At 49.7% G+C, this 27,339-nt stretch overlaps 3 protein-coding genes and 1 long non-coding RNA gene across 9 annotated transcripts; all 4 read left to right on the plus strand.

Annotated features, from left to right (window-relative positions):
- Positions 1 to 346: 346 nt before the first annotated feature.
- LOC102077192 (uncharacterized) lies at positions 347 to 5,128 on the plus strand. 2 transcript variants are annotated; one of them, XR_003213152.1, is made up of 3 exons: positions 347 to 3,689; positions 3,779 to 3,922; positions 4,682 to 5,128. It is a non-coding gene; the product is annotated as an uncharacterized LOC102077192 (long non-coding RNA). The 2 variants fall into 2 exon arrangements; XR_267209.4 differs by lacking the exon at positions 3,779 to 3,922 and having other exon boundaries at positions 3,147 to 3,689.
- Positions 5,129 to 9,437: 4,309 nt separating this feature from the next.
- Positions 9,438 to 12,179, plus strand: LOC102077317 (kazal-type serine protease inhibitor domain-containing protein 1; the record flags this gene model as incomplete). Its single annotated transcript, XM_005460104.4, has 4 exons — positions 9,438 to 9,942; positions 10,956 to 11,116; positions 11,193 to 11,340; positions 11,438 to 12,179. Coding segments are annotated over 4 exons (894 nt in total), but the record flags the coding sequence as incomplete, so codon positions are not given.
- A 1,516-nt stretch (positions 12,180 to 13,695) lies between these two features.
- Positions 13,696 to 18,765, plus strand: ciz1b (cdkn1a interacting zinc finger protein 1b). 4 transcript variants are annotated; one of them, XM_019346966.2, is made up of 14 exons: positions 13,696 to 13,848; positions 14,404 to 14,479; positions 14,653 to 14,740; positions 14,821 to 14,963; positions 15,048 to 15,106; positions 15,187 to 15,248; positions 15,343 to 15,483; positions 16,675 to 16,769; positions 16,846 to 16,942; positions 17,317 to 17,421; positions 17,669 to 17,830; positions 17,901 to 17,958; positions 18,126 to 18,247; positions 18,581 to 18,765. In XM_019346966.2, exons 2-14 carry the CDS (start codon positions 14,451 to 14,453, stop codon positions 18,635 to 18,637), a joined length of 1,218 nt encoding a protein of 405 aa, XP_019202511.1. In that variant the 5' UTR covers positions 13,696 to 13,848; positions 14,404 to 14,450; the 3' UTR covers positions 18,638 to 18,765. The 4 variants fall into 4 exon arrangements, with proteins under 4 accessions (XP_019202511.1, XP_019202514.1, XP_019202513.1 ...); XM_019346969.2 differs by having other exon boundaries at positions 16,849 to 16,942; XM_019346968.2 differs by having other exon boundaries at positions 13,701 to 13,848; positions 14,382 to 14,479.
- A 217-nt stretch (positions 18,766 to 18,982) lies between these two features.
- On the plus strand, positions 18,983 to 25,145 carry LOC100699423 (surfeit locus protein 4). Of its 2 annotated transcripts, XM_005460102.4 has the most exons (7): positions 18,983 to 19,268; positions 20,360 to 20,536; positions 20,951 to 21,137; positions 21,928 to 22,004; positions 22,700 to 22,743; positions 22,885 to 23,074; positions 24,206 to 25,145. In XM_005460102.4, the coding sequence occupies exons 1-7, from the start codon at positions 19,221 to 19,223 to the stop codon at positions 24,470 to 24,472; spliced, it is 990 nt and encodes a 329-aa protein (XP_005460159.1). In that variant the 5' UTR covers positions 18,983 to 19,220; the 3' UTR covers positions 24,473 to 25,145. The 2 variants fall into 2 exon arrangements, with proteins under 2 accessions (XP_005460159.1, XP_003455535.1); XM_003455487.5 differs by lacking the exon at positions 20,360 to 20,536 and having other exon boundaries at positions 18,993 to 19,268.
- Positions 25,146 to 27,339: the final 2,194 nt, after the last annotated feature.

The raw sequence follows: 27,339 nt of genomic DNA on the forward strand, positions 1-27,339 counted from the left end.
CGAGCAAGGTCATCTTTAACCCGTCTGTCAGCACCAAGACGTCAACGAGAAAGTCCATGAAAAACTAACAGTGAAGTTTTGATGCATTCTCAATCATCCAGGAAAGTAAATCTCCAAAAGTTGATTCTGTTCATCTGGACGTAGCGTTTTGTGGGAGAAATGTTTTGTCACTCATCCAAGTGACTTCTTCAGTCTCAGCTGACTGCAGGTTTCCCCAAACCTTATAAACAGTACATTTGCATAATGACTGAAACCAGCCCATTGTTCCTTCAGTGGGCTGGTTTCAGTCATTATGCAAATGTACTGTTTATAAGGTTTGGGGAAACCTGCAGTCAGCTGAGACTGAAGAAGTCACTTGGATGTCACTTGGATGAGTGACGAAACGTTTCTCCCACAAAACGCTACGTCCAGATGAACAGATTCAACTTTTGGAGATAACAGTGAAGTTATAATAGTTTTAATTTATTTACAAGCTCAGTTTACAGATCAGTGACAGATACATGGCTTCAGAGCGTGCTGTGTGACGCGTTCACGCACCAACACACATTAATACGGATGTATTTATGTATATTTATCAGACACACGTCTGTATGTCGGTGTGTCAAACACATCACATCTGTACGGGCAGATGTTGTTTTTATATGAATGTTTTTACATTTTTGTTACAAATAAGAAGCATTTAGAAAATCCACAAACGCTCACATCAGTGAAAAACGTGTTTGTTCTTTTTACGGAATAAAGTTCAATCATTTCATTCAGAAATGTCCTCATAAGGCACGGCACGCTATTAATGATGACTTTTACTTTGGCACAGTTTAGAGTCCTTCCTGTGCACTTCACAATAAGAGTAATGCTTTGTTCCTGAAATGAAAGCTGAATAAAATGATATGTGATAAAGTGTCGATGTCGTCATGTGAGCGTCAGGTTCCTCTCTCGGTGTTGAGCTGCACGTTTCCGATTCTCCTCACACTGACGTGTATTCGTGCCAGCGTGACCTCTGCAGGTCTGATCGGGTTTGTGACGAGTTGGGCTTCATGCCGTCGTTCTCGGTGACGCTCGGCTTCACACCAGGCGAGCTGCACCAATCGCTTCACAGCTGGAGCACATCTGCAGATTCAGCCTGGTGATGGGAGTCTAGCGCTGATCCGCAGACTCATTCACACTCTTATTTTCTTTAAACTGAGGAACACGACTCGGTTTAGAAGCTCTTTGGTCAAACTATTAAAGAGTGAACTCCAGAAGCAAAACAAAAGTGGTTTAAATGTGACGCAGTTTAAATATCCAGGCATCACAGAAATATGGAGGCACTTCATGTTGATTTGTTGAAACTGACTGTGTCAGAACAAAATATCTGAAAGTTTTCCTCAGCTGTTTTTAAGAAACTGTCTTTTACTTTGAAGTTGTTTTAGCAATTTCAAAATAAAAGACTTCTTAAACGTATTTATCGGTAGTATTAATTTAGAAACTTTGATGAGTGTTGGTGCAGCTCACCCTAAACTGTGTCACGTGACACGTGATGTGCTGTGATGTCACAGTCTGTATTTATTTTTGTTGTTTACTTTGTTTCTGATGTAAACGCATTGTACAGATGATGATGATGATGATGAAGGTCTCACCTGTAAGCTGACTGACTGCGGCTTGCTAGAAGAAGAGAAAGTTTTATTTTTGTGTTCACATTTTACTTCCTGTATCATAAACACTAAAACTAAAACTGTAGAAGTTTCCCTCCGTCTGTGCATCGTTGACCTTTGACCTCCAGCTCGGTTGGTGTTTGGTTGTTTTTTGACACATGTAGCCGCTCGACTCGAGTCGAGTTTCAGCGATTCCACTGCAGACATTTTACTCTAAACCACTTCCTGTGTCAGACAGGAAGTGGGGTGTTGCTGTAGAGCTTGGTGTGTGATTTGTTTCAGATTTTAGCGGCGCCGTGTCATCACGTGAACACTTTTGAATCCGTGTTTGTGTAACTGAGCTTAACCTGCCCGTCGTCTCTGCCGACGACACTTTCAGTAATAAACTAATATTTATTTGAAACGCATCCGAGTTTTTCTACCTGTGACATCATTCGTGGCGGTCCTGTGAAAACCACGTATCTCCACTGTGACCATGATGTGTGAATATTTTTAACTAGACCGAGACGAGCGCAGTCGGAGCCGGCGTCTGTGGGATGGTTGTACTTTTATCTCTGCAGGTGCAGCTGAGTCGGACTCCGATGGTCCAGCCTCAGCCGGTTTAATGCGAGCGGTTCTTAAACACAGCCAGAAGTAAGCGGACAGTTGGGTGAGCGGCTTCCTGGTCTGATCCCTCGTTAGACCAGGAGACGTGAGGCAGGCCGTCATTAGGCTGCACCACCAGAATAAACCAATCAGAGAGCAGAAACTGGGAGTGTCCAAACCAGCTGCTCACTGTTAAAAAGAATAAACACATAAAGTCATGAAAGACGATGACAGAATGATTCACCACATCGAGCCGAGTCAGGAGCACCGAAGGTCGACAGCCAGGACACGCCGTCACGGATGGAAACAACAAGGTGCAAACTCCGAGTGCGCTCAGGAGGGTCGAACTTTATCACATCTAACGAAAGTGTACATGCGTGAAAACACGTTTGACAGGTGAAGCTGGGAGGAAGTTTAACGATGGAGAGAAAAGAGCGGAAAGCAGAGCATCCGTCTAACACGGGGGAGGCAGCGTTATGGCGTGGGCACACAGGGGAGCCGCTCTGGTGTTTCCCGAGGATGTTAGCGGGGCGTGCTCTCTGGGGGCCGAGCCAAAACAACCCAGGAAGTGCGATTTTCCCAAAGCTCGTCAGCTGATCTCAGGCCAGCGGAGCAGCTTCAGCTGCAGTGTGCGGTCCTCAGGACGCCGCTTACCTTCGTGTAAACACATCTGTGACTGTTCACGCTCAACGACAGGTAAACATTCCAATCAAAGCTCAAAGTTTGGTTGCATTGCGGGGGTTGGGAGTGATTGGTGGGGAGCATGACAGGTTATAGTTGAGAGTGTTTTGGGGTTCTTGATGGGAGGGGCTTTGTGGTTTGATATGGGGCTGTTTTTGAGGCGGTACTCTAAAGTTTTGCTGTGATTGGCTGCTGAGGGGAGGGTTTGTTGGTATTTGGGTCATCTGTTATTTACTGGTATAGTTTCAAAAATATTTTGGGGGGGTCAGTGGGTTGGGGGGCGGCGTACAGGTGAGTGGTTATTGAGCCTGCTCAGAGACGAAGACGCCGCTCTGCATCACTCGGCTGTGTCACTGCACAGCTCTCACTGGAACTGCAGGACAGAGTAAAGCTCAAAGCACCAAAAGGCTGGAGCCACAGAGGATTGTGGGTACTGTAGTCTTGCAGCTCAACGTTTGTGTCGTAATGAAGATGCATACAGGGGATTCGAGGGCGGTGAAAGGCAGCAGCTGTGTTCTTCATCCTGGGGGGGCGTTGGAGGGTATTTCCTGGGGCAGTTTCTGTGTGTGGCTGCAGCTCGAGGCTCTGCAGCTGTTTTCAGTGTGTGCGGCCTGATTGTTGACTCTCAGTCTGAAGGTCACGGCGTGATGCCGCCGGTCAGTGCACTGAAACTCAGCTGACTACCTCCAACCGGCCGCTGTGATTGGCTGAGCCGGCTGTGTTACACAGACAGAGGAAGAGGCTGCAGGTGTTTGGTCTTCGCCACAGACGTAGAAGGAAAGGAGCAGACAGGTGAGTGTTTCCGAGCTGAACGCTCACTCACAGCTGTTTACAGAGCCTTTCTCTGCCTGCTCAGTCAGCTGGAAACCTCGTATGTGCAGGAAAAACCAGCAGCTCCGTGCATGAAAACTCTGACCAGGCCTCGGGCCTCAGACGGGGACTGGTTAGGGACCAGGCCTCGGGCCTCAGACGGGGACCGGGCTGTTATGTGGAGTAAAAGCGACAGACGCAGCGTGGGGTGGAAGGTCTGTGTATTTCCCGTGCTTCTCCTCTCGGTGGTTGTCACAGTAACCTTGAAGCCCTTCGGCTGTTGCTGTGGTAACCCTGTGTTATTTCTGGAGCCGGTAATGAAGCGGAGGAGTGAGGAAGACGAGGAGGCTGAATTCCTCCTCCCCCTCGCTGCTCCGTGAAGCTTCCAGATTTTCTTCTTTGAGGGATTTTGATGTTCTTCTTGTGGAGTTCCTGAAGGCTCCTTTCTGTTTTCCCATTACTTCAGCCTCTTCTTTAACGGGAACGTAAACTCGGATCCAAACCTCACACACGGTCAGAGCGAGTCCGTGCGCGATGTTGAGCGACCCAGTCCAGCACTTCCTGCTGAGGCCGCTGGTTTCTCCGAGAGGCCGGTGAGAAGTTCAGTGTCACTCAGTTCGCTTTAATTTCATTCACAAACATCTGCAAACATCTGCAGGTATCGCCGGGCTCGTCACACCTCAGCAGCTCCGCGCCTTCCTCTGCTGAGACGTGTGCTCACATTTAAAGAGCTCGTGTTTGAGGCAAACTGTCGGCCATAATAGCAAGTCAGAGAGGTCAGAGCGTCAGGGACACACCTGCGCCCGAGTCTGATGCTCTCTGCACGCTTTCACTTTTTAAAATAAGATCAGAGTAACCTGCTTCCTGTCCCACCCCCCTCAGATCTACTGTGTGACCTTCAGTGGGCCCCACCCTCAGATTGGAGCATTATGGAGCTTCTGGATTTTACTGATGTTTCTGTTTCTGATTCTCAGCTGAGCTCCACCTGACCTCTGACCTCTCCAGGACCATGCCATCACCTCTCAGCTCATCTCAGTCTGACCCATCGGGACTCAAACGTCTCTGTTTGTGGCTCCATCGCTGCTCCTCCCCTCCTCCTCCTCCTCTCCCCGTCAGCTGCGGCGACCTCTGCCCTCTGTCAGCATCACGCCGTCTCCCCCTGCTGGTGGCCCTGCTGCTCTGCGGCCTGCTGCTGATGGTGCTGCTGCTGCTGTGGAACTACCACTGTGTGTTCATCTCACGCCTCTGCTCCCCCCCGGGGGAGGAGGAGGGGGATGTGGGGGAGATGGGCTTGTGACCTCTGACTGTGTCATTAATGATGGTGATGGTGATGATGATGATGATGATGACGACGGCTCGGGATGCTTTTCAGTTTTGATAAAAATGTAACAATCAAAATAAAAAATCTTAAACGTGCCGAACTCAAAGGTTCCTTTTCTGAATCTCGCAAACCGCCTCTTCTGTTCATATGAAGGGGCGTGGCCTTTACACGATGGAACATGATGAATGGTGTAACAGCCACCGGGGGGCGATCCAAATACGTCTCCCATTAATGAGCGGTGTTTTTACTGATGTGCATCTGAAGCCAGCGCGTACTTCCTGTTTCTGTGGCGGGCGTTCATGTCAAACGCGTTAGTAATGATGAGGTCGTCAGATCACTGCGCACTGCATAGAAGGGGGATTCAAAGTTCCTGTTCAGGATGAGCAGCCAATCAGAATAAAGTTGCTCTGAATGAGGGAGGAGCTAAAAAGCTTGCTTTAGCAGCTGCTGCATGAAGAGAAGTAAAAACTCCTCCATGCTGGTTTTCAGGACTGATCACGTCCCGCAGGTTAAACACACCTGTGCCCCGTCCTCAGGCTGTAACACGCACACCTCCTCAGGTAAAGACCAGGCTCACATACACACACAGTGCGAGAGCACGAGAGTGTAAAAAAAGCCTGCAGACACGTCATTTTAAACCCTCCATTACGGTTCTATTCCTGTCTGCCAGCAGGGCGCCACGCCCAAAACCTCCACCACCGCCGCTGATTTATTTCCAGAGTCGCTTTGGTGCTGCTGAGGAGCCAATCCAACACGTTTACTCAGGAACTGCTGCTGAATGACACCTGAATCACATTCACCCCCACTGCGACCTCTGATGCCCCAGCAGGTCCCGGGGTTCTCCTGGACCTCCTGGAGGACCCTGGGAGCCTCCACTCTGTAAAGCCCAGCTTCAGCCTCAGGATGAGTTTAACAGCTGCCTTTGTTTTTGCTGTTTGTGGGGGAAGCCGGCTGGCTGCTCAGCTGCTCAGAGACTGTCAGGTCAGACACTGAGACAGGAAGTCAGAGTACTGGACCTTCAGAATAAAAGCTGAAACGTGTTCATTCTTTCAGACTGACCCTTACCTGCTCTGAGGAAGTGGAGGTCAGGTTTTCATTTTGTTGTTACACATGCATTCAAATTTTTTCCACGTGATCAAAACAAAGGCAGCTTTTTACCTGTACAGAAACCTCAGGTTTGTGAAGCTCAGAATCTCAGGTGAAGCCAAAGGTGACCCTTTCTGTACGGGAGCATCACACAGACCTGCTGATCAATACCATCCAATAAAATCCCAGATTTCAGTGATTAAAACTCTGGTACAGTCTCCTCAGACAGTGTCCTCACAGCAGCCATGTTATTGGTCACATGATGTCAGTAAAGATGCTCCAGAAGCATAAACACGGTTCAGAGGTCCACCTCAGGTGAAGCTAGCAGCTACAGCCAACTGTTTCACCATCCACCTGTCAGTCAAAGAGGCCACGCCCCATTAATAATACAAGCTTTTATCTTAGAGACCCAACAGTTTGTGTATCCGGCTGTAAACATGTTTTTAGCTGTGTCCCAAAACGTAGGCCGCATTTGAAGGCAGATTACGTCACAGCGGCGCGACGAAGGCTGTCCCAATTCATTGACTCCTTCAAATGCGGCCTTCATTTTCCCGAATTTGAAGGATGGGTCGGGTGTATCCTTCGTGGCCCATCATATCCCAGAATTCATAGCACGGCCCAGCCAATTCCAGTTTCCAACAATGGCGACCGCTACTAAGTTTTAATATTACTCTTATTAATCTTTCTGGGTCACAAAAAAAACTTTCAACATATTTTCAGGCGAGAAAGTAGCTGTGTAAACTTCAAATATCTGCTCAGTTTATCAAGACATCGCATATTTGCAAAAGTGCTCCGACGTTTTCAGAGACGTCTGTTACCCACCAGCTCGATAGCTGACCGGGGGGTTCAATGGTCACTAGAGCCGGCGAGAGCAGCGGACTCCCGGCTTCATCGTTTTCAGACCCCCGCTGTCTTTCGAATCTCAGGTTAAACGTGATATATAAGCAGAGATGGGCAGTAACGCGTTACTGTAATCCAATTACTTTTTTCAAGTAACGAGTAAAGTAAGGGATTACTATTGCAAAAACGGTAATTAGATTACCGTTACTGTCCCGTAGGAACGCTGCGTTACTGCGTTACTAAAACCGTGATTTTTTGCGAGAATGTATCATGACAACATGTGTGCAGATCAACAATGGATAATATATCGAGTGCGGAGAGAGTATGAGTGTGCAGCGTTTAAAGCGTGGAAGTACTGACCTTACTTTGAGTTTGATTCCATAAAAAGTGACAAAAACATTAGTGTCCGTTGTGCGTGGGAAGAAAACTTCTTTTTACAGCGAAAAAACCCCCTAAACTTCTGAGCGAGCACAGAGTAGCCGCCACGTGATGGGAAACACACAGAGAAACTCGCGGATTCTTCCACTGACCGCTACAGCACACCTGCACCGTTCCTCTTCACCATCTACACTGCAGACTTCTCCCACAACTCCACCCAGTGCTTCCTGCAGAAGTTCTCTGATGACTCTGCAATAGTCGGCCTCATCACTGATGGGGACGACAAGGAGTACAGAGGACTGACTCAGGACTTTGTGGACTGGTGCCAGCTGAACTACCTCCAGATCAACACCAGTAAAACCAAGGAGCTGGTGGTAGACTTCCGCAGGCACAAACATCCTCCACTGCAACCACTGAACATCCAAGGTATGGACATCGAGGCTGTGGACAGCTACAGGTACCTTGGTGTTCATCTGAACAGCAAACTGGACTGGACTCATAACTCAGACGCCCTCTACAGGAAAGGGCAGAGCAGGCTGTACCTGCTGCGGAGACTCAGGTCGTTTGGAGTGGAGGGCCCACTCCTGAAGACCTTCTATGACTCTGTGGTGGCCTCAGCCATCTTTTATGGTGTGGTCTGCTGGGGCGGCAGCATCTCTGCTGGGGACAGGAAGAGACTGAACAGGCTGATCCGAAGGGCCAGCTCTGTTCTAGGATGCCCTCTGGACCCAGTGGAGGTGGTGAGTGACAGGAGAATGGCGGCTAAGCTGTCATCCCTGTTGGACAACATCTCCCACCCCATGCAAGAGACTCTGACAGCACTGAGCAGCTCCTTCAGTGGGAGACTGCGGCACCCACGGTGTGGGACGGAGAGATTTTGCAGGTCTTTCCTCCCCACTGCTGTCAGACTCCACAACAAAGACTTTAACTGATCAAACATACACATCCACACATGTGCAATAATTCTGCTATATGTGCAATTCTTCTTCTGACGAAGTTGTATTTTTGTATTTTCCTACTCAGTTGTATATAGCATTTGTATTTCCATTTTATTCTATTGTATATTTCATTTTATTTTATTTTATTTTATTGCTTTCCAGTGTTTTCTCATTTCTGCCACATAACTTTGCACTTTCCCACCTGTGGGACTAATAAAGGTCATCTTATCTTATCTTAATTACTTTTGAAAATAAGTAATCAGTAAAGTAACGGGATTACTTTTTGGGGAAAGTAATCAGTAATTAGTTACTGATTACTTTTTTCAAGTAACTTGACCAACACTGTATATAAGTCACTTAGATAAATTAAAAATGTTACTGTTTGGCTTTTTTCAGTGTTTAATTTGTTCCTGAGTAAATCGGTTTGGCTGAGATTAAAGTTCTAGTTTTCACACAGCTGAACGTCAAACAGAAAACTGATTAAACAGAAGTGTGAGATGGTCGAGAGTTTACTCCAGTGTCCTGTTATATTTTAGATAACAAGGAGCAGACTGCTGAGTTTATCAAACTCCACCGACACAGCGGTGACGCTAATCTGAAGGCTAGCCTGTCCCATGTCACAGCCTCGCACTTCCGGCCTTCTCGGTCTTCGGAGGACCCGGCCCACGTAGACCGAGAAGGCTGGATCCTCCGAAGGATGCGGCCTAGGTTTTGGGACACAGCTTATTTCTTCTGTAAAGTTTTAACATGGGACTCACTCGCTGTTGCCTCTGCTGGAGGTCAGAGGAACTGCAGGTTGGTGATGGGTGGGCATGAGTGGGTGGAGCCTCAGATCCCTGCTCTGAGCTCAGAGCGCTGGATTTGAGTTTAAATAGATTTTTTTTCTTGGTGCCAAATCCCACATTTAGTGACCCGAATATGAAGAGTCTGAGCTGCTGTTCTCGCTGTAACGATGTTTTACTTTGAAAGGTCAAACCGGAACCTTTGTCTGTTATTGTGACACACGTGACAGCGGTCTGGCGCGTGTGTGCAGTGAAGCAGCGCGAGCGGCTCAGCTGTTCAAACCTGCCACAGACTGAAAGCCCGTCAGCAGCCCGGGACACTGAACGACACTCTACCGAGACTCTGACCGGAGGCTGTCGGTGTCTGGGGGTCTGACGCGGGTGATGCCGGTGTGAGCCCGGGCAGGCGGGCGGATCTACGGCTCTGTTGTGTCTCTGTTCCCGGTCAGAGTCCCGGGCCGTGCCGGTACCGGCGGGTGAAAATGCGGACTCTGGTGCTGCTATTTCTCTGGCTGAGCCTCCGCACGTGCAGAGCGCCCCCGGGCCGGGGCTCTGCGGGCCGTGCCAGCCGGACCGGTGCCCGCTGCTCCGCGGCTGCCGGGCCGGGCTGGTGCCGGGCTCCTGCGGCTGCTGCCTGGAGTGCGGGAACCTAGAGGGCCAGGCCTGCGACCCCGGGAACCGGAGCGTGTTCTACGGGCTGTGTGGGACCGGACTGCGGTGTCAGGCGGGAGGAGGAGGAGAGGATGAAGAGGAGGAGGAGTGCGTGTGTGAGGAGCAGGAGCCGGTGTGCGGCTCTGACGGGAGAACATACATGAACATGTGTCAGCTGAGGGAGGCCGCCTTCTCGACACCCGAGCTCCACACCGCGGGGAGGGGCCCTTGCAGGACAGGTAGGAACACCTGAGGCAGGACAGGTGGGAGCCACAGGGCAGGTAACCACCTGCTGTTCCACTGCTCACCTCATTCGTTCATTTTTTTAAAGGTAAATATGTTGTGCGAGCTCAGATGTGATGATGATGGTGGTGATGATTCAAGGTTCCTTTATTTTTAACTGCAGGTAAATTTGCTTTATAGAGAAATGACATCATTTGGCTTCCCTTCACAAAACACACACACCTATTTAAACCAGACATACACATATTCCGAGAGAAGAAGCTGAAATTCACCCCATAGAGGATGAAGCCAATATTAAGAAGTGATAAAGCCATCGTCTGTACCTGTTTAGAGTACAGGGAGGGTAAACAGGGCTGTGACTCACCTGTCAGACCACCAGTGAGTTTGCTCTGTGACAGAGGTGTGACCGAACCGTGCAACAAAGTTCAAATAGTTCAGTCAGTGTGGAAATGAGCAGGTTTCCAGGCAGTAAATGTGCTGTGACCCTTTCTGCAGAATGATTTGCAGTTCTCATTGAAGTTCAGTTTTCATTGATCATGGTCCCAAAATATTTATATGATTGCAGTTGCTCTATTGATGATGATGATGACTTCCTCAGTTCACCCCGTCTGTGTGGTTTTGCCCTCGGAGTAAAGAGGAGGAGCCCAGGCCGGTTTAGCTGTTTTGATGCGTTGAGGTCCACAAGCTGAGCGCCATTTTATCTGCATTAGAGTTCAGAGGTCAGGCGTGCACGGCTTCAGTTAAAAATGGAAACAAATGGAGCAGACGTCAGATATCAAGCAAAGGGGTGAACTCGCGTTTCATCCAGGAAAGGGTCGCCTCACACTGAGCGCCTACAGGACCCCAGAGGGCCCAAAAACACGAGCACACACACCTGAAAGCAGCACAGAGGAAAACTGCAGGTCAGAGGTCACCTCATCTCTGTATGTGAGCTCTCTGAGGTCATCAGTCAGCTGATCGCTCCTCACATTTAATGACTTCTTAATGACCTCTCTCTCACCTGTGGCAGTGCCGGTCATTAAGGTGCCTCCTCACAGTCAGGTGAACGGGACGGGCAGCAGTCTCATCTTTCTCTGTGAAGTGTTTGCGTTTCCGATGGCGTTGGTCGAGTGGACGAAGGAGGGACGAGACGTCGTCCTGCCCGGAGACGATCCCCACATCTCCGTCCAGGTACACGTGCACCTGAGCCTGCAGCCCCGCCCCTCTGGGACAGATTTCAGTACCTGTCTGATTCTCTGTCTCGCAGTCTCGCGGCGGTCCTCTGAAGTTCGAGCTCTCCAGCTGGCTGCAGATTGAGGGGGCGGAGCCGGGGGACTCTGGGACCTATCGCTGCACAGCTCGTAACAACCTGGGGACGGTCTGGGCCTCGGCTGTACTGGGAGTACTGGGAGCAGGTGAGACAGGTGTTTGAAACAGGAGAAACAGAAACTAAAAGCCTGGGGTCTGTCTCACTGACGTGTCTCTGTCTCCACCTGTCTGTGGCTCTGTCAGAGGAGCTGTCGTCCTACCTGGCTAACAGTGGCAGGAAGCAGCCGATGGACATCGCAGACTATGACCAGGACATCTACTGAGCTTCATGATGTCACCTCCTCTGTACAGACACATCTCTGATTTTTCTTCTTCTCTGTGTATGCGAACGTTACTCTGACATCACACGGGGCAGTGACACGGACACTTGGCGTGCTGGGCGTTTGAGCCCGCGTCTCCTGTCAGATCTGTTGTGTGAAACTTTTTTTAAAATTATAAATAAAGGTTTACAAACTGACCTCTGGCCTCTAACAGACCTTCACATTTTCACTCATAGCACTGAGGTTATACACAGTTTTTCCTCCTTCCAGTGTATGTCTGGGCAAGCAGGGCGGGCAGTGCTTGCCTAGTTAACTCTAAAAAGGGGCATTTCAGTTTGGGCTAGTACCATTTTGGGTTCTTGCAACCTCAAATGAATTTATTTGGGCAAGAGAGGGAGTTATCAACTCCTGCTAGCTAGCTTGGTTAGACACAGATACCTGTTAATCAGTGCTCAGTAACATCCAATCAGAATCCCTGAATTTCTCTCACCTAAACTCTAGCTCAGTCTGTTAGTCCAGTAACCTCGCAGCAGACATATTGTTGGTCAGATGATGTCATCAAAAAGGCTCCAGCACCACAAACACAGTGAAGATGTCCAGTTCAGATGAAGCCTAGCAGACAGCTAGCAGCTACAGCCACCTGTGTCACCACCATCAGTCAAAGAGGCCACGCCCCTAATAATGCAAACTAAAAACATCCTCTCCCTGTACACGTGTTATGAAGTGAGAAATGATCTATAGAGACCAAACAGCTGTATTTGTTCTGCTTTAACATGGGAGTCTGTGTGGACTGACTCACTACTGCCTCTGCCGGATGCTCGAGGAACTGCAGGTTTTGGTGCTTCAGGTTTCAGTCCTGAAGGCAAACGGTGCTGAGGAGCCTGAATGGAACGTGGAGGCTTCAGAGCAGCTGGAGCTCAGCCCGGCGTTGCTGCTGGCTGATAGTTTCACCACATGTTGCTTCAGTTTCCTGCGAATGTCAGACGGATGCATGGAGAGGATTTCATTCCAGCTGCTGTCTCAGAGGAGCTCCGACTTCCAAGAATCTAAATCTGGTTCAGTCCGGCCTGTTTCAGGAGGTCCTGCAGCCCGAGCCCAACACATAATGTTTAAAAAGCTCTGTACTTTGTTTTTGAAACGTGGTTTTAGTGTCAGGGTTACAGTTAGGTTGTGGTTAGTGTAAGCAGCTAGGGAAGGCCTTATGTCAGTTAATGTCCCCACTAAGATATGAAAACAAATGTGTGTGTGTGTGTGTGTGTGTGTGTGTGTGTGTGTGTGTGTGTGTGTGTGCTGCTGTAAAGACATCAGCTGCTTTGCTTATTGGCATCATCACATTACTAATATCAAAATAATGACGACAGGGAGGCACGACCTCCAGGAGTCTTTCATTTGTCCAGGATCAGAAGCACCTCAGCCGTCCATCCATCAGCGCTGGGATGATTACTGTGAGATGTTACAGCAGCTGAGCCCAACATGACACAGCAGAAAGATGAAATATAGACGACTGCTGCTCTCTGTCAGAAACAGTCGGCAGTGATTACCGTTCACACTCACAGACGCTTTTATTCCTGCCATAAATCTCTGCGAGATCATCTCAGGAAGTGCTTCCTGTCTGCGACACACTGCAGCTCGTCTCCAGGAAATTCCAGCAGATTCACCACAAGCTGCAAATAACTACCAGACTTCCAGACCAGCCGATCAGAGGCCACGAAACACAGCTGAGGAAAGAACACTACTTCATTTATTGCATTTCTACTCACTGCTACATACAAATATACACAGCCTAGGCACAGATTCCATTTTGTTTTATTTTAGGGGTGATGCACATTGATCACCAATATAATCCAAAACTACTGTAAAATAAAGTAAAATACACAAAAGTTATAAAAAAAAATCTGTTTTTATTAATTAAATTTATTTTTATTATGCACAATAGTCACAGTAAATAAAAAAATTAATCAATAATTAAAAACACGAACTCCATTTTTGGTCTTTGTGCAATTTACTTACTTTTTCTTGCTGTTCGCTGAATTTATTGAATAAATCTGCAGCCCGTCTGTTATTTCTGAAATATTTATTGGTGACTGGGAAGAAACAGAAAAAAGACATCTGAGGAGATGCAAATTCTGAAAAGCCGACTGTAGCAGAAAACAGCACAAATATAAACGTGCACAGATGATTCCGTGTTTGCACGTCTGAACTCTGAGGCTGCAGTTCCTCAGCTGGCCGCATGGCTTCCTCCGCGCCGGCAGGGGGCGACAGAAGACGCAAGCAACATCGTCAGTCTGTGTTTACCTGTAACTGAGCTAGCTTTAGCATCTGCTGAACATTAAGGTGAGCTAAACTAACCTGGAGTTCAATTTAAACGTGATTATTAAACCGCGTTCGTGTTTTCAAACAGGACGACAGAGGAAAAAGTTTAAAGTCAGACTGTGTTTTTTTGGAGACCGTATTTTAGCTTGTTAGCGTTAGCCTAATAGCTAGTAGTGCGATGTCTCGATTGAAAATGTGCTAATTTATTGCTTGTTTCGTTGCTGATTGAGTAAAGTTTCAGATAAGAAATGTATAAAGACATATTACGAGTCGCTAAAGGCCCGGTTTTAATTCGGCTTACACACTAAACAGCAGAGCTGATTCTCCGCGGCTTTACGCTTCGAGGTTTGTAATGAGCTCCGTGACAGAAGTGAAGCCTGTAATGTTAAAGACTTGGAAATGACAAATCTCCTCCCTCTGCTTGTCCTGGAACTGCGGTTTGATTTAGCGCTGGCTTGTTTATTAGCCGATTCCCAGAAGTCATATTAAAATCATTCAGACACGTTATGAATCTGTAAGAACACTGCTTTACATTCATATATGACGGACGTCAGAGGAGAAGCTTCATCTTTGCAGGTACAGCTGCTGAGAGGTCAGAGGTCAGAGGTCAGCACACCTTCATCATGGTCAAACAGCCACAGAGGACAGACAGGTGAGAGTTACCTGTGTCAGGTGTTGTTTCGCTGACTTGAGCCTGACACACCTGTCAGGTGTTTCAGAGCAGGTGAGACAGTTCAGATGTCCGTCGTGGATTTGAAGAGAAGGTGAAATGCATTGTGGGTGCTGCTGATAAATGCTGCTTCACATGTTGGTCTCCACCTGCAGGTGTTTTATACCCACTGCAGGAAGTGCATTGGCGAGGGTTCGATTCCCTGTCTGTGCTGCTCAGAGGAGGCTGCCTCCACCCCAGCAGGTACCCAAAACAGACTCTCCACCTCCCCGTCGCCGCTGCAGCCCCAGCTCTTGCTGGTTTAATGCCTTGTGTTTGTCCAGGTGTCAGAAACAGGAAGTACTGATAGCTGGCCACACTGCAGCTCCACCGCCACAGAAGAAGAGAGGGGTGCTGATGGGCCCAGCCAGCCTGGAGGCGCGGGGTTGGAGGGGGGATCAGGAGAATCGGACTCAAAGCGAGCGAGGTTGGGAGGTCGTCTGCTAGGAACAAACGACGTCACCGTCTGAGGAACTCGACTAACTCAGTGTGTTTTTGATGTTTTTCACAGGATGGAGGACGACGCTGCTCCGCCCGGCAGAGTCCCTGGGTCATGTGCTCCAGCGGCAGGTGTGTCTCCGTGGCATCTTTCAGACTTATTTTCAGTCCTGTGCTGTGGATTGATAAAGCTTCCCTCTTTGTGTCACCAGATGTTCCTCCTCCCGGCCAGCAGGGGGCAGCAGAGCACAGCGAGGGCAGCAGAGCGGCCGAGGTAAAGAATCATGCAACGCTCTATCTGCAGTCGGAACCACAGAGTAACGGAGACGCACCTGATTGTCAGGTAACCTGCCGTGATGTGTTTGTAGCTGCAGGGCGTGGGGTCACTGAAGGTCACAATCCTGCAGAGCAGCGAGAGCCGAGAGTTTGGACAGACGGACAGGAAGGCCGAGAGACAGACGGGAGGACTCCACTGTCATGTCTGTGACCTCACGTGTCGCTCTCTCCTGGTAAGAAACACTTGGCTCTTCTTCTCCTTCCTCCGCCACCGTCTTACCTGAGTCAGGTGTCCTCAGCACACTCAGGACATCCACAGCTTTCTCCACAGCAAGTCTTTGCTAACATCTGGAAACCTGAAGTCTGATTGGTTGGTCTCAGGTGATCTTTTGGTCTTTTGTAACCTTTGTCCTGCAGTTAACGCCACGCTGAAGTGACAGGATGCTGGCACAGGAACGCCGAGCTGTTTCTTCCTCTGTGGTTTCTCTGGCCCAGTTAGCGCATGTACCTGCTTCCTGTTTTAAAGTCAGAGTCACTGACAGCAGCGAGCGGCTGTGAACGCTCCAAAGGCTCATCGATCGGCTAGCGGCCGATTTAAAACAACGGATGACCTGACAAACATGGCCGACGCAGCAGCATTATCTTCAAAGCCGTCACGAACTGCAGACAAAACGGGTGTTTCCAAAGGAACGCGCTCCTGCGACCCTTTCCTGTTGGTGGAAAAATGTACCATGTTGACCAATTAAAAACTGATATAGCAACACGTGACATTAGGTCGTTTAGGAAGAGGGAGGAGTTTTGGGAGTGACGGCGGGGAGAGAGAGAGAGCGAGTTTTAAGATGTGAGAGATTTGTGACATTTAGCGTGTTTGGAGTGTACAGACAGCATGCAGTTAGCATGTGGTTAGCGTGTAGTTTTGTTGTGTGTGTCAGAACACTGAGGCGACTGCTGAATGTCACAGTTCTGCCAAAAAGCCACCAAAGGCAGACGGCAGTGTAAACACCGTCTGCAGGTGGGAAACAGGAGCAGGGATATACCCAGTTTTTGCACGATGATTTTGCAAAATGAAAAACTAACTGTAAATTCAGACACGCGAGGTTGTGCTGAAAAGACCGATACCAAACAAGGTGGTTCGTGCCCCTCCCTCGGTGCGTTGTCTGTCCGATGATGAATAATGTGATGCCACTGCTGCACGTCCTGGAACAGGTGAGCTCGGCTCTGCAGCTGTCGCTGTGAATCCTGACCAATCAGGTGGCTTCATCCAGACACACCTGTAATAACCTGAGCTCTGTGACAAACAGCTGATCAGACACAACGTCACCACAAACCTCAGTCTGCACATCTGCACCAGCTGTGGATGTCAGGTCATGTGACAGCAGGTGGACGTGGACAGGTCTTTACAGATGTGCTCTGTTTATTTCCAGCTGTTTCAGGAGCACATGGCAGGACCTGAACACGTGAAGAAGCTGCAGGAGATCACACACTCCATCCACCTCAACACACACACACCGCGGGACAGGTGAACACACACACACAGATCAGGGGCTCTGATTTGTTGTTTAGTTTAAAAACCTTCGGGTGTGTCACTCTGCCAGCAGGGGGCGCCGCTGTGAGTCGCAGCGCTGGTGCGACACCTGTCAGACTCACTTCAGCGGTGATGTCATCATTCATCGCCAGACGAAACAACACAAGGTGAGAGTGAGACGTGATGATGACGTATCAGCGCAGACACGCCTCCTTACCCAACAGAGATCGAATAGAATAGAACAGAATAGAATAGAATAGCCCTTTACTGTCAGTGTACTCGCCAACTGTGCAGATTAAAATGCCAAAAGAAGACTGTGTGTGTGTGCGTGTCTCTGTGTGCGTCTGTGTGTGTGTGTGTGCGTCTGTGTGTGTGTGTGTGTGTGTGTGTGTGTGCGTGTGTGTGTGTGTGTGTGTGCGTGCGTGTGTGTGTCTGTGTGTGTGTGCATGTGTGTGTGTGTGTGCGTGTGTGTGTGTGTGTGCATGTGTGCGTGTGTGTGTGTGTGTGTGCATGTGTGCGTGTGTGTGTGTGTGTGATCCAGATGTGCAAGCAGCTTTGCCGACCCTTCTGCCCGGTGTGCGGACGTCACTTCAGGACACCCAGGAAGTTTGTGGAGCACATGAAGTCATCGGAACATAAACAGCAGGTGAGCGAGGGCATCGGCAGTCAGGTGACAGCAGGAAGCCAATGGCTGTGGCTGTCAGGTGGTCAGTGTCGCAGACGTTGGTGGTGACGTGTATCCTGAGTCTGTGTTCACTGAAAACTTCAGTGAAACAAACCAAAGCATCGACTGTTCGCGTGACCGTCAACGGCGGGATTGACTCTGTGGGGCGCTGCTCAGCAGGATGTCCCGCCCCTTTGTGGGACAGCTGATGTTTCCTGTTTCCTCCCAGGTGCTCCTGGAGGAGGCTCAGGAGGAGGAGCTCATCACTGTGGATGCTGTCGGCTGCTTCGAGGAGGAGGGGGAGGAAGAGGAGGAGGGGGCAGTGGTGGAGGAAGAAGTGGACGTAGCTGACGAGGAAGAGGATGCAGCAACAAAGGAGGACGCATCAGAGGTAAAATCAGGATGTCCTGTGGCATTGAATGAAATCACGATTCAGGAGTGACGACTTTAAACTGTTTCAGGTGGCTGAGGAAGAGGAGGACAAGCGGCGAGCAGAGTACGACCCCAGCACGGCGTGCGGTACGTCCCAGAGGTCGTAACCAGCTGATGGAGCTTTGTCGCCCCCCGGTGGACAATCTGTAGAGACAAAAACCAGAAGGCGTTCTTAGATCAGTGTGTCTGTGGATTTTGCCTCGTCGTGTCTCTGCGACAAACAGGAAGTGACGCTTTACTCTCTGTCCCCACAGGAAGCAGTTTTGTGGTTCCTGTTTGCGGCTTCTTGTGTCGACTCTGCAAAAAGTTTTTCTACAGTGAAGCTGCAGCTCGACACACACACTGCAGGACACGCACACACTACCTCCACCTGCAGGTACATATCTGCTTTATATTTAATGACTAAGTTCAGTTTATCACGTATGTAACAGGTGTGTCAGCGAAGCGTGCACAGCATAAATATGTGGACAGTCACAGGTGAGCTAATGTCCCTGCAGCTGCACAGACACACCTGTGCAGCAGGTACAGCCCAGAGTGAAAGCTCAGAGCTGCTGCAGTCGATCTAAAGACAACACAGGAGGAAGGAACCTGACAGGTGACCTCATGTCACCTGTACCTGCAGGTTTCACTCTAATTCTAACACACACACACACACACACACACACACACACACACAGGTAACCCAGCTGCCTGTTGTTTGTTGTTTTAGAGACACCGTGCGAGGCGCCGAGGACAGAGAGACGAGGACCGATCTGCTCCGCCCTGACCGCCTCAACAGCTGCAGGTTTCCACCTGAGCGGGACACCTGTACGATGACTGACAGTGGTCAGTTTCATCGTCGTTAATATGCAAATTGTCTTGAAGACATTAATAAATCATGTTTTCATAACCGGCTTTGTTTCTCTTTGTGTGTGATGTCATAAAACAGTTATTAACACTTTTGTTGCAGTAAATAAATTATTACCGATATGAGAATATATCCAAATGAAACGATCAGACTGTTATTCACCCTGCAGAGTTATCAGTGTTTATGTCACTCAGCGCCCCCTGGTGGCTCAGCCGTGCATCAGGCTCATCGTGTTTCCACATCCCCACAGCCCACGTGAAAGAACAAGAACCACCGACGTGGTGTTGGGGTCAGATCTGAGCTGGGTTACACTTTCATGTTCCGGTCCACGTGGCATGCTGTACCCAGCCCGGCCGCAGGGGGCGCCCTCCCTGCTCAGCGCGGAGAATTGTGGGTCGGAGGACACAGCAGCGGGGCATCTTCATCATCACTGCGGGCCGGACCGGGACGTAAGCTGGCAGCTGTTTTTCCGCACTGAAGTGCATGATCATCAGCGCCAGAGATGGGACACGGAGACCTCATGAGCCAGGCGGAGGATGTGGCGGACCAGGTGAGCTCCCGTACCCGGGAAACGCGCACCCGGGGCGGCCACACTGAGCTGGGACTCGGTCCGGTTATCTCAAACATCTGGTCGTTGAAAGCTCGGTGATTGCTGCTGCAGAACAAGTTTAGTCTGCTCGAAAAGCAGAGAGCAGCTGCTCTCCGGAACAGCTTTGTCGCTTTAAAATGAACTTTAATGAAGTTTGAAGCAAAGCAGCAGATTTCGTCATTGGGAGGGTGGAACAGGAAAGACTGTGGTGCAGATTAATTTTCACTAAAACACCAAAAATACGATCTTTATTGAGTTGTTCTGTTGGCCGACGTGAAGAACGAGTTTACACGATAGATGATCGGGTTCAGATGTTTTCTACAAACCAACGGTGTCTGTGGAGACTCGAGGAAAGTTTAAACATGACAGATTTTAAATCGAGTCTGGTGAAACGTTCGCAGCTTGTAGGAAAACAGAAATAATGATGGGTGACTTTCCTCTGAGATGATGTTTGACATCAGGAGAGCTCTGATTGCTCCAGGGCTGGTTTACACATTAAAATTGTGATTTGAATATTTTATAAAAAATGTAAGTTTGAGAGTAAAGTAACTTCTAAACGAATTCCTGTTCAAGTGGTTCAGCTGGGTCTCACACGCGGAGCAGAGGCCGGGGGTCCTGACGACGTGCCCGAGCAGTACAGTTCCTTCTCACAGCCGTGAATCACTGCTGACGAACCGGTAACGGTTCAATTAAAACACCTGTTAACGGAGTCTGGTTCGATCAATGCGCAGCGTCGCTGACCGGAAGTTAGCGGTTCTGAAAGTAACCCTCAGCCACGGAGCGACACAGAAACGGTGCGAAAGTCAGTTGCAGCAGCAGCAGGTAGCTCACCTTCTCCACAGAGCTGTGAAACACACACGCGGTGATGATCATCTTCCTCTTGGTTATTCCACATTTAAACAACCCTCCCGTGTTAGAGACCAGTTAAAGTATTTTAAAAGTAATAATAAATATGTGGGCGTGTCTACCTGAGGCTGTGGCTCATTATTCAGACACATGAATCGGCAGCTGATGTGTTTTTTAATCAAAGAAAACATTGTGCTGATTTTTAGGTTCAGTCTGTTAGTACAGTGAGCTCACAGCATGATGTCACTAAAAATGCTCCAGAAGGCTCCAACAGCACAAACACGATGCAGAGGTCCAGTACAGGTGACCCTACCAGCTGCAGCCACCTGTGTCACCATCCAGCTGTCAATCAAAGAGGCCACGCCCCTAATTATTATGAATGGGTAAGTTGTCAGGGGGCAGCACAGTGGCGCTGGGGTGACTTCCTCCCACAGTGGGTTAGGTTATTTGGTGAATGGTGAGTAGGTGTGACACTGGTGACCTGTCCAGGTGTACCCCGCCTCTCTATGGCAGCTGGGAGAGGCTCCAGACCCCTGCGACCCTGATAAAAATAAGAAGATGATGGATGAAAATGATCCACAGAGACGAGCAGTTTGTGTATCCAGCTGTAAACATGTTTTTACTTCTGCTGCAAAGTTTTAACATGGGAGTCTATGGGGACTGCTGCCTCTGCTGGACGTCAGAGGAACTGCAGGTTTTGGTGCCTCTTTGTATTTTAAACCCCGCATGTACAAAAACACAGTCAGTGCTACATTATTAAAGTGACTAACAGTGTGTTGATCACCCCGCTGCTTTAGTTCCTGCGGGTGACCAAACACTACCTCCCCCACGTGGCCCGCCTCTGCCTGGTCAGCACCTTCCTCGAGGACGGCATCAGGATGTGGCTCCAGTGGAGCGAGCAGAGCGAGTACATCGACTCCACCTGGAGCTGTGGCCTCTTCATCGCCAACCTCTTTGTCCTCATCAACCTGCTGGGACAGCTGGGTAACACTCACACACACACGTTTTCATATCTTAGTGAGGACATCTAATTGGCACAATGCTCACCCTAACCATCAAACTGAACGCCTAACCCTAACCTAACCTAACCTAACTGTAACCCTGACACCTTCTTGTGGGGACAGGCGTTTGTCCCCATAAAGGCTGTTGGTCCCCACAAGTATATGTAAACATGGCAGAGATACACACCTCGTTATACACACATGAGGCCCTTTTCCATTAGTACCTACTCGGATCGACTGGTTCTCCATTACTGTCTGGTAATACCTAACCTGTGTGGCTGTCGTCATAGCAACACGTCTGAGCGTCCTGCAGGTTAGTATGCAATACGAATGCTACAGCAAAGGTGGACGTCGAGGCGACGGTGTACCTGCTGCTCGGTCTGCTGCTTTTTGTCACACTGACACTACTGACCAGCCAATCTGTGCCATGCAGTCTGATGATGTCATACTTTAATACCTGCTCAGATCGCTGGGAACCCCGGCCAAGCACCTGCTAAAGTACCTGGTACCAGGTACTATGATCTAATGAAAACCGTGGTGATCCGAGCTGGTCCGAATGGAGACGGGGCTCCGAGGACTGGCACACTGCTGCAGTGGTGACAGTTAGGGACAGAGGACCCCTGTCTGTACATTTATTCGTATGTGTGTGTAGTAATCTCTGTGAGCATCTGGGTTGTTGCATCAGTCTCTGAGTGATTGATTGATGGATTGATTATTGGTCATTTAGAGCTCTCAGTTGTTCCACATTAAACATGTAACATGTGTGTCTGCAGGCTGCTGCGTGTTGATCCTCAGCAGGAACTTTGTTCAGCACGCCTGCGGCGCTCTGTTTGGGATCATCGCCCTGCAGGTACACACACACACACACACACACACACACGTGTTTAATGTTTAGTATTGCACGTTTTTGACGTGATGGTTGGCGAGCTTCAGTTGGTTTTCACTGTGGTGTCAGCGTTGTCACGCCTTCAGACTCCCAAACAGGAAGTTGCTGCGGGTCTAAAGGATAAATCAGAGTAAACGTTTCCTGTTTGAAACATAAACGTTTTGTTCTTTGTCTCTGAAAGAAGAGCCACAGCTGACCGTGCGTGTGTGTCTGTGTGCGTGTTGGGGGGGGGTAATGTATACACGTTCAAAGCGCTGTGATTCTCGGGTGAAGCGGAGCGGGCAGGAAGCGGTGACGATGTTTCCGAAGGAGAAAAGGAAGAAACAGAGACGTGGACGATCCAGGCGGCGGGAGAAGGCAGCGGCAGGGACGATTCCCGGTTTGATCCCAGAGCGGAAGCTTCTCGATGTCGGAGCGCCGGCTCACCCGGAGCAGCAGCTCGCTGTGGTTAGACGTGTTCAGCACTGGTGCGAGTTTGCAGCTGCGCGTGCACTCGATGCCAAATGCAGTGCTGTGATTGGTCAGATCTGTTAAACTGAAAAAGTTAAGGTCGTAGGTTCGTCCTGCCAACACGGTCCGTGTGAACGGCTGCTTTCAAACAGGTGAGTCCCAGAATATTACCTGTAAGTGCTGATCATGTGACTCTGTGTGACCTGCAGATGGTGGCTTACAGCATCCTGTGGGACCTCAAGTTCCTCATGAGGTGAGTCGTCACGCCTTTCTGAAATAACTTTATCGACGTCGCCGACAGAAACGGCTCGTCTGCACGTTAGCATGAAAGCTGCAGGTTGGAACTACAAAGACATGATCTGCTGTTCTTCGTCCTCCTCGTCCTCCTCCGCAGGAACCTGGCGCTGGGCGGGGGCCTCCTCCTCCTCCTGGCGGAGTGCAGGGGGGAGGCGCGCAGCGTGTTCGCCGGAGTTCCTTCCCTCGGACATCAGAGCTCGCCGAAGCACCTCCTGCAGCTGGGAGGTCGCGTCCTCCTCGTCCTCATGTTCATGACGCTGCTGCACTTTGACCTCAGCCTGCTCACCGTGAGTCTCACAAACCCCCACGTGTCCACGTAATTATTCAAACTCCTGGCAAGATTTGACTGAAGGTTACTTTTATTCAACCAACAAGTTGTTTTTGACAGGAAATGACACGGGCGTCTGCCAAAAGAGAAGAAGACGAGACACCAGAGGCATCGCTTTTATTTACATTTGAGCAAAAAGTGTCCAGAATGACTCATACTCTTCACAAACTGTCACAGTCTCTGGGAAATCCACCGTCCGAACAGTCCAAGCTGATTCAGTGGGCAGCAGGTTTGTGGACAGTGGTGGCTAAGACAGAGGAGTGACGACCTGCGGCTGCTCACATGTCAGGAAAGAGCACCAGAGGCCATATGTCAATGTTTTCAGGTTCCAATCCCTGCGGAGGACGCCACGTCTCCAGAGAAGGTGCACAAACACCCGCTTGGTCTTTGCAAATGCTGATCTGGACAAAGAAGAAGATGTCTGGTCTTCTGTGTTTTGGTCGGAGGAAGAAAAAATGGGATTGTTTGACGGTTCAACCCTGAGAGCACCATCCCCGCTGTCCAACGTGGTGGGAAGCTAATCACAGGAAACGCCACAATGAAAAACAGCATGAAGATCCTTTTCCTCCTCCTCCTCCTCATCATCGTCATCATCAGGCAGCAGCAGACAGTTCAGCACCACAACGACCCAAAACACAGCAAAGTAAATGGTTAGCAGACACAAACATTAACGTTGTGCAGCGAGCCAGAGTCCAGTCCAGCAGAGACTCTGTGGGCGGAGCTAAAGGTCAGGGCGAGGAGACCCCCCGACCTGAAAGCTCACTGCTAAAGACGAATGAGCGAACGTGGAGATGTGCAACAAGCTGGTCTGCAGTTATAGGACACGTTCGTCTGCTGTAATAACTTTTTCTATTGATTATTGAGAAGAGTGAGTGATTGTGGGCGGGACACGTTTTGCTCCAATGTGAATAAAAGCAGAGAAACGTTTTTCCCGCGGCGATGCCTCCGGTGCCTCGTCTCAGCATCGTTTGGGAGACGAAAACTTGCAGGTTGAATAAAAGTAACTTTCGGGGGTTTGAATAATTATGGGCTTGACCATCGTCCTTGTATGTCCACGTTCGTCCTCATACTGACGGCGTGCTGTGTTCAGTTCCTGCAGAATGTGGTGGGGACGGCGCTCATGGTCCTGGTGGCGGTGGGCTTTAAGACGAAGCTGGCGGCGCTCACGCTGGTGGCGTGGCTGCTCTGCATCAACTTCACCATCAACGCCTTCTGGAGCGTGCCGTCCTACAAGCCCATGCACGACTTCCTGAAGTACGACTTCTTCCAGACCACCTCGGTGATCGGCGGCCTGCTGCTGGTGGTGGCGCTGGGGCCCGGGGGCGTCTCCATGGACGAGAAGAAGAAGGAGTGGTGAGGAGGAGGAGGAGGAGGCGCGCCTTTGCCTCTTCTATTAATTTTAGTTTTTTACACTCTGAGCGACCAATCAGAGCTCGTCTTTGTGTCACGTGATGTTTGTCACACGCTGGCTGTGATGTTTCACACTTTACTCAGAGTGATTTTAGAGGAGGCAAGGGAGCGCCTCCACCTCCATCCTGCTGCACCACCCAATGACCACCACCCGCCTCCCCGAGGCACAGCTGCTGCGTTATCCAATCCATGCTTTTGTAGGCAGTCTTTGCTGTTTTCAGCCTGTTCGATGTGACGATTTGGACACAACGACGTCACTCGTTAATGTTTTTAGTAACGAGCTGGACAAACGACCGCCGGCGAACGCTCCGGGATGTTTTCCTTATTCATGAATCCGTTTGTAGGCGGAGACTGAAACGGGAGAAAAATAGAAGCAGAATCATTTTGTGAGTGTTTGCAGCTCTGAGGCGATAAACCCACCTGAGCAGGTGAGCGATCACAGCTTTAGTACAGAGAGGGGAGGCTGTAGTGACCCGTGGTGTCCTGCAGGAGGCGCTGTTTCCTCACAGTGTGCTTCGTCTCCTCTCTGTACGACGTCCTCAGCCTGTTTGTGTCTGTGTGAGTCTGAACTCTTTTTCTATCGTGTTTTTGTAGGAGTTTAATAAATCGTGCAGCATTAAGAAGTGTGTGTGTTTCAGTGTTTCCTGCAGCACCTGCTCACTGCTGATCAGCTGATCTCCCACAGACTGTATAAAGAAGATGGACACAGCCTCCGTGTTTTATTTACGTAGACCTGAAATCAGCGAGAACAGGAAGTGACCTGAGCTCAGATGTCATCCGTCCTCAGGAGCTCACGCTGGGACTAGGCGTGCTGGATGCTGCGTCTGCGTGCTGGGCGTGTCCTCTCCTAGCCAATCACAGCACATAGCGCCCTCTGCTCTGATGGACGAAGGACAATGAAGATGGACCAGTCGGGCAGGTGGAAAAGAGGAAGACGTCAGAGGAGGTTTATGGACGGAGGAGGACATGCGGAGGGTTGGAGTGACCGAGGAGGATGCTGGGACAGGAGCAGGTGGAGGTGTGGAGAAGAAGACGTGTTTGTGTCGGTGTGATCGTTACTGACCCGAGCGTGACAAACACACCTGAGACACACCTGAGCTGGGACCTGCCCCGTGCTGCTCGTTTGTTCAGCCAAGCTTCACTGCGAAGCGGCGCTTTGCCTGAGTCACGTGGCACGACACGTGGGCGGCGCTATCGGCCATAAAGGTGTGTCCTGCGGTTCAGCCCGCATGCCCTCCTGCCGCGCCAACTTCCCAGGTCACCGAAGCGCCGCAGGACGGCCCCTCGTCGTGAGCAGGCTGTCAAACCAACGTGACCTCTGACCTCTGAACAGTTCGAGCACCGTGACCTGAATTTTCTATAAATGTGATCTTTTCCATTATGTAAGCTGGATGCACACTAACCCACTCTTCAGTCACGCGGGTACACAGAAGTGCATTCAAATTGAATCTTAACACCATGTTTATGTGACTCTGAAACTCCTCCCACTAAGCTCTAATAATTTGGCGTCCCCAGAAGACCACGAGACACCCCCTTGGCCCCACAGAGTCTCCGACAGCCACGCCCTCTCTGAATGGTCAAACAGATCGGTCTCCCTGTGTCTGAGGCTGGCACACTTTTCCCAGGTTGGGTTCAGGTCAGCCTCCCGCTGCTTCCTGACGTAGTCCGTATTCGATATTCAGACGCCTGAAGGAGAAGGTCTGGAAACCACAGCGTTGTGCTGGTTTCAGTAATGACAGGAAGGCGTCCACAGTACAACCACTCAGGGCCGTTTGATGTCTGACTTGTAAGAATCTGTAAAGTCAGCTTTTTCTAAACAGTCCTCATTTTGTAAAGCTGCAAAACTCTTAAGAGCCCTCTTGTGCAGAAGTGAGTTATAGCATGTGAGGCCCCAAAGGGACCGTTTGAAATCTGTCCTCACTTTGTCACAAAGTCAGAATCGTAGGTGCACCATGGCAACACGTTCGGTGGCTGCTCCAGTTTACATGGACTAATTACACTTAGTACACAGAACCTTTCTGAAAGCTTCGGCTCATCCTGAGGTTACCGCCAGGTTACCTGAGGTCACGGCAGGAATACCTGCACAGCGCCCCTCTGGGCCATCAGCGCAGCGATCGTGCCGTCGGCGTGGACGGCCCATTGTAGTGATTCACAGCTGAGCCGAGCTCTCTTCACACTCCTATCGCTACAGTTTGTCCCACTGCTGAAACTGTGTGACTGACTGAGTCGATCCCAGAACTGAAAGCTTTGAACATCTGAGTCTGTGTTGGTGGCTCATCATGAACCTCCTCACACTCATTATCACACCTCTAAGTTCTTCTGATGGACTGAAGTTTATGACACCTGAGTTTTATTAATATTAATTTTATACCCAGCATATTGGCCACATTGTCCTAACAGGGTCATCAGTGTTTGGGAGGTCGAGTTAAGGATCATCCTGCTCTCCTTCAGGAGTCGTTGCTCCTCTTCTGTTTTGGTTCAAAGGTTAATAAATGTGATGAAGAGGAGGATGGATGAAGCACACTGGTTCATGACACAGTGATCACATTTAAACCATTTCATACAGAAACCGTCTGACACAGTCCAGTTTGCATCTGACCTTATTAGCACTGGTGTCCCAACACTGTCCTGAGTTTGATCAGACTATTCAGTCAGTATTGATTCCAGTCTCTTTAAGTGAACGCTTTATGTTCATATTTAAGGCGCTTGTCTGTCGCTTCCACAGTCCAGTTGATCTTTTCCTTCTTTGGGGATAATAGAAATGACGACCTCTGTCCACCAGGGGGGGCTGCTGTACTCTGTCCACACACCCTG

Source organism: Oreochromis niloticus, linkage group LG12, assembly GCF_001858045.2.
Source record: "Oreochromis niloticus isolate F11D_XX linkage group LG12, O_niloticus_UMD_NMBU, whole genome shotgun sequence".
Classification (NCBI taxonomy): Eukaryota; Metazoa; Chordata; class Actinopteri; order Cichliformes; family Cichlidae; genus Oreochromis; species Oreochromis niloticus.

What these genes read in the sequence shown, in the direction of transcription:
- LOC100699423 (XM_005460102.4), top strand. Translation starts at nt 19,221, where the DNA reads ATGGGACACGGAGACCTCATGAGCCAGGCGGAGGATGTGGCGGACCAG. An exon ending in CGGAGGATGTGGCGGACCAG is followed by an intron (nt 19,269 to 20,359) that starts GTGAGCTCCCGT and finishes GCTGATTTTTAG; the next exon opens with GTTCAGTCTGTTAGTACAGT. An exon ending in CCCCTAATTATTATGAATGG is followed by an intron (nt 20,537 to 20,950) that starts GTAAGTTGTCAG and finishes CCGCTGCTTTAG; the next exon opens with TTCCTGCGGGTGACCAAACA.
- ciz1b (XM_019346966.2), top strand. Translation starts at nt 14,451, where the DNA reads ATGGTCAAACAGCCACAGAGGACAGACAG. An exon ending in TCGGACTCAAAGCGAGCGAG is followed by an intron (nt 14,964 to 15,047) that starts GTTGGGAGGTCG and finishes TGTTTTTCACAG; the next exon opens with GATGGAGGACGACGCTGCTC. An exon ending in ACACACACACCGCGGGACAG is followed by an intron (nt 16,770 to 16,845) that starts GTGAACACACAC and finishes TCACTCTGCCAG; the next exon opens with CAGGGGGCGCCGCTGTGAGT.